Source organism: Dendrobates tinctorius, unplaced genomic scaffold, assembly GCF_039654945.1.
Source record: "Dendrobates tinctorius isolate UK_male_01 unplaced genomic scaffold, ASM3965494v1 ptg000104l, whole genome shotgun sequence".
Taxonomy (NCBI): Eukaryota; Metazoa; Chordata; class Amphibia; order Anura; family Dendrobatidae; genus Dendrobates; species Dendrobates tinctorius.
This window is the reverse complement of record NW_027361772.1, coordinates 16,466,802-16,480,204: the sequence shown is the minus strand read 5'-3', so window position 1 is coordinate 16,480,204 and position 13,403 is coordinate 16,466,802. Positions and strand designations below refer to the sequence as shown.

Genomic DNA, 13,403 nt, shown 5'->3' with positions numbered 1-13,403 from the left:
GGAGGGATTACAGACATCAGAGCAGAGGAGATAGACAGGATGAGAGAGAGGACAAACTTCTGAAAGGAAACCTGATTGCCTAGCAGTAATAACAGAAACAGTACAATGACAATACAATAGTGTATGATTCCCAAGTCATGGGACAAGACAAGAATGTTACATTCCATAATAATAACCTAAGCAAAAATGTATTCAAGGTCTGGACACACAGCGATTTGTGTAAATGTCCATTAAAATATAATCATTTCTTCATTGTGTGCTAGTATAGTAGAATATTTTAGTTTAAAGGGAATCTGTCATCCATATTTAGTGATATCATGTAAAGATATCACCCAATTGCGTGTCCCATAAGGATTCTATTAGGATTTTTTATTCCCCCCGACCCCGGACCTTTGATGCAAAAATACCTTTGTTATCTTGGTAAAGAGGTATTCAAATCGCCCCGATCTGGTCCGATAGGCGTGGCTTAGTCGGCTTCTTCCCCCCCCTCCTCAGCTTGCTTCACGTAATCTTCATCTGTGAATATCATTGTTTTCCGTGCTTGCGCATTCAAAAAGGCCTCCGGCCCTTGCGCAGTATGCTTTGCCCAACTGTGGGTGAAGCATATAAGCGGTACTGCGCAAGCGCCGGTATTTTCCAGCGCGGTCTATGCCCTGGAAGTGTGTCCTGCATGTGAAGACTTCCGGGGCATAGACCGTGCTGAAAAATACTGGCGCATGCGCAGTACCGCTTATATGCTTCGCCCACTGTTGGGCAAAGCATATTGCGCAGGCGCCGGAGGCCTTTTTGAATGCGCAAGCGCGGAAAACAACGCTATTTGTGATATTCACAGATGAAGATTACGCTCAGCAAGCCGAGGGGGGGGGGCGAATAAGCCATGCCCATTGGACCAGACCGCGGCGATTTGCATACCTCTTCACCAAGATAACAAAGGTATTTTTGCATCAAAGGTGCGGGGTCGGGGGGAATAAAAAATCCTAATAGAATCCTTATGGGACGCACAATTGGGTGATATCTTTACATGATATCACTAAAAGGGGTGACAGATTCCCTTTAAGGCTTAGGGCTACACAGCGAACTTGGCATCAACAGCCATCATGCAACCAAAGTTCACTCGCTCACTGCTACATTGCTATCTTATAGAAGTGAATGGGGTCAAATTGCAGTATCTACACTACCTCGTCTACAACAAGTAAGTTGTAAAAAAGTACAACCGAGCCTGATTTTTGTGAAACCCCATTCACATATTGCGATGTAATATACCATTGACACCTAGCAAAATTTGGTTGTGCTACCAAAGTCACCGTGTAGCCCCTGGCCTAAGGCATAGATATAAATGAAGATCAGCTCATATAAGTCAACAAAAAATAGGAAAATGAACATTATTTGAACATAGTTTTACTTTTTTTTTTTTTACTTATTTTTCACATAAAACAGTCTTGAAATATTACCGTTTTTACACTGGCCACTAGATCACATAATTGACCAACATTTTTTAATTTTTGTAGCTCGTTTGCTGGCTTTTCTGTATAGACTGGGACAGAATGAGAATAGTCATCTCATTATCATTTGAAAGAGGATCAAGTAATGGCAGCTTTACTGAGTAGCTGGAAGTAGATATACGGCAGGATATTAACAATATAGACACAGATATGGCTCTGTATCTTGCTTCCCTGTCGGGACAGAATGAGAATAGTCATCTCATTATCATTTGAAAGAGGATCAAGTAATGGCAGCTTTACTGAGTAGCTGGAAGTAGATATACGGCAGGATATTAACAATATAGACACAGATATGGCTCTGTATCTTGCTTCCCTGTCCCTCTCTGTTTTCTGGGGGAGGTGGGTTTATCCCATGGCTTCCTTAGAGAGAGTTAGTGGCTGTAGACTCTGAAGGTATCTGGATCACCAATGGGCTCTATCGAAGGGTAAGGAGACAAATACGGAATTTAGTATATTGGTACTGCAAGGAGTGTCACGGCCAGTCCCTAAGGTGCTGGGTGCGACCATGTCTGCCACACTATTAATATGAATAGTCCTCCAGATCAAGAGTAGAGATTTTGCCCACTCTTCTTTTTCAGTCTTCTAACAGGAAGATTGTAGTTGGTCATGGCTGCCACAATATGAAGGTTGGTGATTTTTGAACAATGACCTCAATCATTTGATTCTGTTTAACAATGGCCAAAATTGGTGAAAAATTCCTAATCGAAGAAATACACCTGCTCGTAGCCACTGATATTTGCTGTGTAGGTCGATGGCCAGTTATAGATCAGAGCTGATTCTTCCTCCTTCCGGTTTGAGAAGTGATTTGGATTCTTTCGGGCTGTAACAGAAAGAAGAAAGAAACTGAAAAATCTTCTTTTTTCTTAGTGCCCAATTCAATAACAGTGCCTCCACAGGGGATATGAAGTACTGCAATGTACCCATGGGTTTTATGGGTCCTTTAATAGAGGTTATGAATAAAGGCCCCCGTACCCATTGCACTAACGTCAGCTAATCCCACCGAATTTGACGGGTTCGGATGATGATCTAGAATTTATGGGGGAGCTTGTTGACATTTTCATATACCCGATTAAGGAATTATAGGAGGGGGTCTTTTGTCCAGGGTCCCCACCTTTTGGCTACATTGGAGAGCGTCTCTGTCTCTTGAGGGCCTGTTTTCCTGTTTTGTCCTGTCTCACATTGCACAGAAACCCATTGATTTGAATGCACACTGAGTAATGTTTAACTTCTCCTTTGGGGGCATTGCAAGGAATTTTAACACCAATGGTACGATCACATGGAATTTTTTTTTATTTGTTTCTAGCCCTCTCAGAAAACCCCCCAGAAGAAGGCACGATGCTGAAACGCACGTTGGGGATTCCTGGCATCGCCCCACGATCAGGTATTATGGACTCGTTCTTCATGTTCATGTGATTGTTCTCCTGCCCATTGTTGGTTTTGATGTTGCAGTGTGTTATCATGCTTTACAGCACATACCTTTTCATGGGTTATTTTCTCAGTATGGTCTCCATTGTTTAATTTTATAATTCTACATGATATATTTACACAATTGTTTAGTATATGGAATATACAGGTTGGGCCATTTATATGGAAACGCATAAATAAAATGGGATTGGTTGGTGATGTCAACTTCCTGTTTGTGGCACATTAGTATATGGGAGGGGGAAACTTTTCAAGATGGGTAGTGACCATGGCGGCCATTTTGAAGTCGGCCATTTTGGATCCAACTTTATATTTTCCAATGGGAAGAGAGTCCCATATACTAATGTGCCACAAACAGAAAGTTGATATCACCAACCATTCCCATTTTATTTAGGTGTATCCATATAAATGGCCCACCTTGTATAATATACTGTATTTTGACAATAATCTTATATTTGTATTGCCTTTTGGTAGCTCTTTACCTTGCCATTTTCACATATTGTTTTTACATTTTCTGGCCTACAAATCTTTTGTATTTTTAACTTTTGTATTCAATAAATACTCCTTTTTACAATGGTTCAATATGCATTATATTTTTCTTTTTGTTTTTTAGAAAATACCTTAAAGAAACACTTCAATGTCTGGTTACAATTTCCTGAAGCTTTTAGTTAATAAAACCTCTTAAAAAAAGAACGGTCTTTTTTGCAGGTGATCAAAAATGACGAGTCTTTCAGTTCATGAAATGCAGTTGTTTCGTTGTTTTTTTTAAATCGTTTCCGATGTGTTTTAACAATGTTTTTCTTAGGCTTTGGTTTTTTTTCTTTTTTTGGGGAGGTTATCTTTAGCATTATTGTGGTGATTTTATGGTGGTTTTCAAAATGTATTAAGGATTAATGAAATGAATAAAACATTTTAACAAGTGTTTTTTTTTAGTGATTTTTCATGAATTTTTCAGAACCAACCAGATGTAAAAGCGCGTGATAAAAAACTCTGTGTGAATAATCTCTTAAAAACCGCAGTGCTCGGCCTGGCCACGGCTCTCCCGAGCAGTGTGTGTCAGCGGCATAGAAATATATATATCACACTCTTGTCGGGAGACCCGCTAGCCAGTCCGTGCACTGCGTTCCGATCTCAGTCCGATTTATATGGCCATCCGACTGCGCCCTCATTGTCAGGTTTTACCACTGATCCCCGATGAGCACTGGTGGGCCTAGCAAGGGGATACATAGGGATTAGCTTATTATTAAGAGAACTTTCCAACAAGCAGGCATTATCCATCCAAGCGGACAACCCTTTTAGGCAGAGGACGGGCTCCACCAAACTAAAAGCTCGCATCATTACCTTCATTCACAAAGAAGTTTGCAATATACTGTGATATCCAAATGGCGTTGACAGAGTGCGGATAGGCGAGATCACTTTCCCACTGGAAGCGGTTCACCTCCGGATGCCACTGTACTCCATAGATGGGATATTCCCGAGCTGTGTGAGGAGGAGACATGGTTATAGCTCCTAGAAATCAGCTAAGAGTAGAAGGAATTGCTCCTCTGACGACCTGCTCACCCTCCATGGTGGATATGAATTCCACGCCATCCCGATCATGGTTCGTGGACAGAACACGGTAAAATGTAGAAAGCTTCTCATTGTCATAGAAGGTCTGTAGAACAAGATGAAGAGTGCCATAATGGAGTGAATAGGCATCAGTTAAAGGGGTTGTCTGAGCTTATTTGTACACAGGTTTGAGATATTTCCTCCACCTTTGAAGACACCCACTATGACCAATAAACTTAAATTTAATTTCTTTCCACGCATTTCATGCTCTTCACTCCAGTCCATGCTTCAATGCTCAGAGATCAAGATACTGGGTTTTTTTTGTAATCTTGTGATCATTGCTTACTTCTAGGTAACAACAGTTCTCACAAGGACCCTGCATATTTTCTCTGCTTAATGAACCACCCTGCTCTCTCCTTGTAAACAAGTACAACAAATATGGGCACTAATATACTTATTTATTTAGGGTGTAATATAGAAAAATAATACTGGTTGGTATTAGTGGACAAAACTTAGCACTTGCATATGCACCACCCCACAATGGGAGAAGAGGTTGATTCTCGCTGTACAGTTAAAGGGGACCTTTCAACAGGAAATAAGTGACCAGATTTTGCCCTTATTTTATTCCCACTTCTCTCCTGAGTATTCTACATTTTGTTTTTTTTTAAATCAACCATACGGTTCCAGAGATATGGGCTGTTTTGTTTAGCACACATTTTTTATGGTCTTTACAAGGGGGCGTGGCTCCCAGGGTAATTATTCAAAGCAGCCTAAAGACACACTCCTTAGACTCCTGTGAGTCATGGCTCCATGTAAAGACCGTAAAAATTAGCACTGAATATAAAAGCCTATAACTCTAGAACCGTATGGCGGATTTAAAAAAAACAAACAGCGGATTGATCAGGGTAGCATAAGGGATAAAATAAGGGCAAAAACAGGACAGTTTTAACCTGATGACATTTCCCTTTTAATGCAGCTATCTCATGCACAGGCTCAAACAGAATAAAAAGAATTACAGGAGGACGATGAGTGGTCTGTCAGGCTGGAGATTACTTTTCTAATGTGGATTTCTGGACTGAAAACTCTTTAGTGGACTTGAGTTTTAAAAACTAATGGCATTGAGCAGCTTTTTTTGATTTGCAGAGATGGAGACTATGAGCCACAAAAGATAATTGTAGGACGAACTTTTTACGCGTGGAAGCAGCACACACAAAAAGAATTTGCTTCTGCGTCCCTGTTACCTTTGGAGTAATTCCATAATGGTGGAAATTTGCCGTTATATGTTCCCGAGAGGCTGCATGTAGTAAATTAGGGGGGGCATGATGGAACATTTTGCTGGAAGAAACATCTGTTTTGAAAAGAGATACAAAAGGAATCAATGAAGGGTAATACTCTATGTAAGATAGGAAAGATTGATACAACTGCAATCAAAATTAATTGTAACATAGGCTTTTTTAGAAACAATTCCAAACTTTCTGCTGTTTGCAATAAACAAATGAAAAAAAGAACAATTTTTGGGGAATCTGCTCGAATCAGCAAACAGCCATCTACAATTATCAAGTTGCCACAAAAAAATGGCTCAAAAATAATCCACGCGACCAATTTACACAAATAAGAAGGAATTGTACCGAGACTAGCGCATACGCATAAGAAACAAACCATAATTCAGAAAAAAAATTGCTGCAAGGAAAAAAAAATATCCAAACAAATTAGTATCACATGTGTATGAAAAAGCCCCAGAAATTAACAAAGCATACTGTTACAGGCAAAAAAAAACAAGAAAAAATGTCAATCCATTTAAATTAAACCTCATAACCTCCTAGAACTAATCACGACCCCGTATCGGAAAAATTCTGGAGGAGAACTGGAGTGTACTTCTTGAAGATCCATCTTGTCATGATCCAGGACGGGGTTTTGCTTTGGCCTGTCCTGGTCTGATTGGGGGTTAATTGTTCCGCCCCTCCCTGGCAGAGGGCGGCTATTTAATACTCACTGGACCTAGGTCCGGTGTCAGTTATACTCCTGCCCTCGGCTGAGTTAGTTGACCTTGTGCGTACGTGTGCCTTGTGCCTGATATCTTGCTTGCTTGCTTGGTTTTGATCCAGTTCTGTCCCTGTTACAAGTTCTGCCTGTCCCTCTTGTACTGCTCTACCTCTCGTGTATGACTCTCTGCTTGTGACCCAACTTCTCTCTGCTCGTCCCCTTGGTACCGCGTCGCCCTCTTGTGTATAACCTTTGGCTTTGTCTGACCTCCCGTCTGTTTATCCCTTCTGTACCTCGCTGTTCGTACTGTGAATGACCTCCGTTTTGCCAGACTCTGAGTTTTCTATCTTCTCTGAAAGCAGGACGCTAAGCCCGCCCCTTTGCAGTCACATGACCGTAGGTCCCGTGCCGGCTTGTTAAACTTCATCACTAAGGTCCTGTGCACCTATACTTTCTAGCTATCCTGGTCCCCAGGGGTCCCTACAGTGCGGGTGAGTCCCTGCTCAGCGGAGGCTGTACGCCAGCGCTGTCAGGATCCTGATACATCTTAGAAGAAATACTGTATTTAGAATAAGGTTATGTGCACATGACATACCGTACTTTAAATTCAGACAAACCTGCTTAGTTTTTCAAAAAGAAGAAGTTTCAGGAAACTTTGGAGTTGTTTGCTCTGATATGTATTTTGTGTGTGGTTTTTTTTTGTAATTTCCTGAGTGTTTCCAGCTTTTTCTGCCATTTTTTGGCTTTCCCATGATTTTTCTGAAACTTTTTTTTTTGCTGTCGATTTTTTCGCTCCATTGAACAATGAAGAAACTGCTAGCATTTTTTTTCTTCGTCTTTAGAGCTTTCCCATTGACTTCTATTGTAAAATACAGAGCGTCTTCTGAGTAAACAATGCCTGAAGAAAGGACCGGTCACTTATTTTAACCACTTGGCGTTTTTAGAAACCTAAGAGGTTAAAAGACGTTCAAAAGCCTGAACATATGCACAGTGAGTCGTTTTTACATAGAAATGCTTGTGTTTATTCTTTGGAACATTTTCTGTTTTTGTTGTTTTGTTTTTTTTTAAGGTGGGTTTTGGAGCAGACTTGCCCAAAAGAGACATAACGTGCACAAACCCTAAGAATAAATTCATGAAACAGGTCTTGTGATATTTTTAACCCAAATAACCCTGAACCTGGCTCTATTATTAAAATTGATCCCATAATACAACATGTAAGTAGCAGATTGGTACACTGAAGAAACAAGAAATATATCCGATGTAGAAATTAAAAACACTATCTTCATATGGTCTGAATGAGGCAACTTAATTGATCTGGTAAAACATAACATTTCCATGAGGACTTTGCAGGACTTGACTGAAAAAGATGAGCAGAGAAAAGAAAAAAAATAAAGAAGAGAAACAAAAAGAGAGAAACATTGACACCTTGTGACCTTTTTTCCCGCCACAAAAATGCACAGCAATGTAAAAACAGCATGGCACAGCAAAGCTGTTTTTACATTGCTATGCATTTTTGTGGTGGAAAAAAAGATGTCATGTGCACATACACTTAGGTGGAATTCTTCATGTTCAGTCTTTTGTGACTTTTTTTTTTAATCTGCTCCAGGGTTTGGAAACTGCGAATTGGTTAAAAGATGTAGCATGTTCATTGTTTGGGCAGCTTCTTTTCACCCAGGTCCGACAAAGAGGGTATAGCTGGGACGATACCGGAGGTATGGCAACCGCTGCTTGTCAAATTCATGATGAGCAGCGGCGTTTGCTACACCACATCTTACGCCACGAGGAGGTGCACAGCTACTCGTCAGAGGCACCAAATTCATTGAAAGGTATACGTCTCTTAATGAATTAGGAACCTCGCCCTTGACCCCACCTCCTCAATAAGATCAGTGTAAAGATCCCCGGCTTTGATGAATTTGGGCTTTCCTGAGAGATTTCTCTGTTCCATTGATTAGGCCTCCTTGCCTGGGCTTAGGACCTCATCTCACTGCTATCATGAACGATTTCTCTATTACGTTGATTAGGCCTCCTGGCCTGGACTAAGGACCTCATCCTACTGCTCCCCTGAGCGATTTCTATGTTCCATTGATTAGGCCTCCTTGCCTGGGCTTAGGACCTCATCTCACTGCTATCATGAACGATTTCTCTATTACGTTGATTAGGCCTCCTGGCCTGGACTAAGGACCTCGTCCTACTGCTCCCCTGAGCGATTTCTATGTTCCATTGATTAGGCCTCCTGGCCTGGACTAAGGACCTTGTCGCACTGTTCTTCTGAGTGATTTCTCCGTTCCGTTGATTAGGCCTTCTGGCCTGGGTAAGGACCTCTTCCCACTGCTCTCCTGAGTGATTCTCCTTTTTCTAAGGTGCGGCTACAAGCCAAATCAGTTGACAGTGCACATCCGACTTGATACAAGTCTGGCCAATGACTTATCCTCTGCCTTTTCCTCAGGGATTTTTATATTTTCTAACTGCGTTACAGTAGATCACATGTCCTTGTGCCTCTGATCTGTCTCCTCCGCCCGGGAAACCAAGGTTCTCTTTTTAGTTTCTCCGCTGCTCTATTAGTTCCCATCTCTTATCTCTGACGAGTAGATGGCCACATCCGTCCGTACAAGTCCCACTGTGCATTCCTTATGTGTAAGTCACTCACTCTCTTACATAGTAATTTCCATGATCCTATATAAGGGGATCGAAAAAAAAAATGACATGCCCCCCCCTACCATTTTTAATAACCAGCAAAGGCTAAACAGACAGCTGCGGGCTGAAGTTAATAGCCTGGGAAGACCACATACCAGACTAATAACACCAGCTCTCAGCCACCCCAAAAATGGTGTATCCATTAAATGCACCAATTCTGGCGCTCAGCCTCAGCTCTTCCCACTTGCTCTGGTGCATTGGCAAGTGGGGTAATGGTTTTGGGGTTGATGTCAGCTGTGTTATGTCCGCTGACATCAAGCCAAGGGATTAGTAATGGAGAGGCATCTAGAACACCCCTCATTACTAACTTTGTAGTCAAAAGCAATAGAGACACACAGAGAAAAGTCAGTGTCGCTGTTTCCCACACTGTAACACAGAGGACAGCGTGGGAACTGCCAGATGTTTGGGCCCCCCATTGACTCAAATGGGGTTCGGGTCATTTTTTTGTACCCAAATCAAACTTTTTTCTCAAGTTTAGATGAATCCAAACATCTACGGGTCCCCTCATCCCTAATCCAGTGGCTTCATGCACAATTGTCTTTCAGATGGACTGTGCTGCTTACCATCAGTGAAGATGAGCGGAAGCGATATGTTATTAGCTGACGTCTTACTTAATAAATTCTTCCCAGATGTTAAGGCAGTAAGAATCTGGAAACCCATACAAGTGCCCCAGATAGGGAAATAATTACCAGAGGAGGTGGCCTGAGAAATAGAAAGAGATATTAGATACATCAGCCTGGTACCGGTACATCTGCTCAACACCTTAGTTTACACTGGTTGGAGGAGAATGATTGATAGAACTTGACAGGGATTGTGCGGGGACTTTGATACAAGACATGGGCAGAAAATATAAATTTTATACTGCCTACAAAAAACATTTAAAAAGGTATTATATAGGGGTTACCTGTCACTTGTCAAAAATATGTATTTTTTTTTACCTGGTGGAAAAGCTGCTGTTCTCCTGAATCTGCCGTTGTTTTTCTTTTGTTCCGGTACCTCTCCATGCCTGACATATGGCCTCCTCGTCCCTGTAAATAAATCTAGTCTGGTTACCAAGGGGGCGTGATCTTCAGCTATTCTCTATGGGATTGTCTTTGAGGACCATGCCCAGTTGGCTAGAAACACTAGGTTTTTTTACACAGGGAAGAGGGGGCCGTATCTCAGGAACGATGAGGTGCAGGAACAAAAGAAAAACAACTCCAGATTCAGAAGAACTGCGACATTTGCACCAGGTATAAAAATCACATATTTTTAATAGGTCCTAATTAAAGTCCGATTAATTTTTAAAAGGGAACGAAAATGATAAAAACAAATAGAAAATGTTCTTGATGTCACCCAACGCCCTGATACTTTATTTTCACATTGTCTGCTCACCTCAATAGCTAACTTATAAAATATTTCAGCTGTCCGAGCAAAACTAGAATTCAAGAGGTCGACTGCTCCTCCAGGTAACAGGACCCTAAGGAAGAGAGAAACATTCATCATGCAACACATAAATAATGAATGTACTATACTTCCAGGTCCTGGATACCCACATAATGGAAGACTGTTCACACATTTCTGTATGGTTTACGTTGGTGGTCTATGTGGTGAAGAGGATATATCTCTTTGACCACCGATGGTAGGCCCCATGGATTTAAACCAAGCATTTGGTCAGCTTTAGTCAATACCAGACTGCCAGGGATGATCGGGACCTATCAGCTGCGCCAAATATAACATTTTCTGGCCTAAAGAAAAACTTTACCACAAGGATGCAGTGAAAGTAGCAAACTGAGCCACATTTTCCTGCTCTAACCCCCTTGTAACCAGCTCAGGCTGCTCCGGTGGTCGAATCTGACACCTATATTTTGTAACAGGACTGCTGAGACCTGTGATTGGGTGTAAAAGACAGGCGACTAGAATGGCCTGTCATCAAAGAAACATTCATGATGCATTATTCTAGTCACCTGACCACTGCTGCAGCCAATCACAGGCCAGTGTTTGTGATCGGTGGTGACGTCAGGTAGGTTTACTGCTGCCGGGTCACAGACGCCATTTCCCGCTCTGTCACACAGCGTCTGTGGTCGGCGGTAACCTTCCTGACGTCACTGCTCATCACAGCAGCCGACTCTCAGCGTGAGAACCACAGCGTGTGTTTGTTTTTAAATAATTAATCTGCCAGTTACGCAGATGTAAATGCTTAATGAATATTCGCTGCTTCCTCCGCCCATCTCTTGGCGCTGAGAGATGGTAGGGGAAAACAGTGAATATTCATTTTATCCTCTAATTTTAGCGATCACTGGGCCAAGCATCGGGTCCCCGGGTCTTAGATAGACCCGATGATGCAATGCGGCCGACCAACATGGCTACTGCATTACGGTGTATGGCAGGTATACCCCGTATATTAATTGGCTGTCTAACAGCCGCGAAACATGTAGGACAGGGAGTCGAATATTGCTCTCAAGCACCCCCCATACTTGACCGATTAATGAGAGCATCCGAGCACCCTAATGCTCGATCGAGCAATGATCAGTGCCGATCACGCTTGCTCACCGCTAGTAACTAATAGAACAACATAGTTGTGATAGGCAGTTTTTCATGGTGACCTCTCAAATAAAAGCTTTAAAGATATTTAGCCCCAAGAACCTCTGAGGAAGCCTATTGCAAGCGAAACATGGACACATGAGACAATCTAATAGAATAAAGCTTGACATACACATTAGAAGTAAGCTATCAGAATTGTCCGATTTCAGCAGGACTGGCCAAGCATCTAATATGTATGGGGCCTTCTAACTTTCCTCTGACATTACTTGTCAGGAGAGTTCATTTCAACACCTGATATTTTTGTTTTCCTGAGACATGAGCTGCACCAAAGGCGTCTGGCGATGACTTTCTCTACTCTCTGTATATAGGAGGCTTGGAAGAAATAGCTGTTGGCTGAATGAGATTTTAGCTGGTAGTTATCCGGGATGTATTGGCAAAGACCCTATAAGACCCCGTAACATCCCACACAACATCAGTTTTATACAAGGTGTATCGGAGGTGGTAGGGGGTCTATTACAAATTTAGCTTCGGGGTCCGTGAGCTTCACTTTATGTCGTAATTTAAAACCATCAACCACCAAAAAAACTCACCCATCGATGGAGTGGAAGAGATGGACATATTCATCCTCACTCAGATTCAACCTGAAATAATAGAAATATTAGGATGTCCATCAGTACCTGCAGATACATACTGTCATGGGTATGCTTTATACACATCAGTAGCATGTAAAAGATCTTGTGGCCTTGGGACCCTACAAATATGCTCTTCTAGATCTAGGGGTTGTAGACTTTTTTTAAACTTAAATTAATGTATTTGGCGCTAAAAATCATTTTTGCAATTTGGTTTCATTAAAGATTTTGCACAGTTTAGCGTTTACACAGCAGCTATGTTTTTTCCCCCGTATATTTGTGAATCAATCTGTAATGTGGTCTGTGGTCATAGATCAGCTGAGAGGTGCTCGGAATAAAAGAGATAAGAAAAAGTTATTAACTCCCCATCAGACAGCCATAGCGAGCTCACTGATGGATACTCCGTTAACTCATTCTGCTGTAGGAGAATGGAAGACCGAAGATAAAACGCTGCAATCTTGGCGATGTTCTCTAAAATAATTGCAACACGGCTCTTCCATTAACATGTTAATGTCACATGCAAAGAAACAAATTCCAGGGAACTTGGATGATCTGTACCGTTCCAATTATATCCCCACCCTTGAACAAACTCTTCAAAATCTAATGAATTATGACTTGGAACCCTTGTCCTGGAATGTGATCAAAATGGACATTTTGCCAAAACTTCTCTATATATTCCAGACCGTTCCTGCCTGCGTTCCTCAGAAATTTTTCTCTCGTCTCAACGAGGCTGTTGGCAAGTTTATATGGGGAGGGGAACTTTATTTATATAGCGCCAACATACTCCGCAGCGCTTTACAAGTCAACAGTTCATATACAAGTCACAAGTAACAAGTTACAGCGGCGTATTTACAATGACGGGCCAGCCATCGTGAGGGAATGGGGGATAGATAATGGCTGCATGAGGTTGTCACCATGATCCCGGCAAGAAATAGCTAGAGTCATACTTGTTCTCATTGAGGGATCGCTACATGGCCTCTGACCACATGACGTTGACAGTACAATTCAGAGGGTCCTTTATATCAAGGTCATTTTAGGGTCTGCTACATAAGTGCCAGCCACAATGTAGCAACAAGCCACCGGCAGATACAGTGCCAACCTC

The 13,403-nt window shown here is 41.9% G+C and overlaps 1 protein-coding gene across 1 annotated transcript in view; it reads right to left on the bottom strand.

Moving 5' to 3' along the window:
- Positions 1-1,381: 1,381 nt before the first annotated feature.
- Positions 1,382-13,403, bottom strand: part of LOC141100378 (gamma-glutamyl hydrolase-like) — a 40,964-nt gene continuing 28,942 nt past the window's right edge. The window contains exons 4-10 of the mRNA XM_073588819.1: positions 12,263-12,313; positions 10,524-10,608; positions 9,713-9,851; positions 5,714-5,820; positions 4,485-4,578; positions 4,266-4,403; positions 1,382-2,322 (exon numbers count right to left, since the gene is read on the bottom strand). Of these exons, the coding sequence (XP_073444920.1) occupies positions 2,201-2,322; positions 4,266-4,403; positions 4,485-4,578; positions 5,714-5,820; positions 9,713-9,851; positions 10,524-10,608; positions 12,263-12,313 (736 nt within the window). The 3' untranslated portion in view covers positions 1,382-2,200. The remainder of the gene's footprint in view (positions 2,323-4,265; positions 4,404-4,484; positions 4,579-5,713; positions 5,821-9,712; positions 9,852-10,523; positions 10,609-12,262; positions 12,314-13,403) is intronic.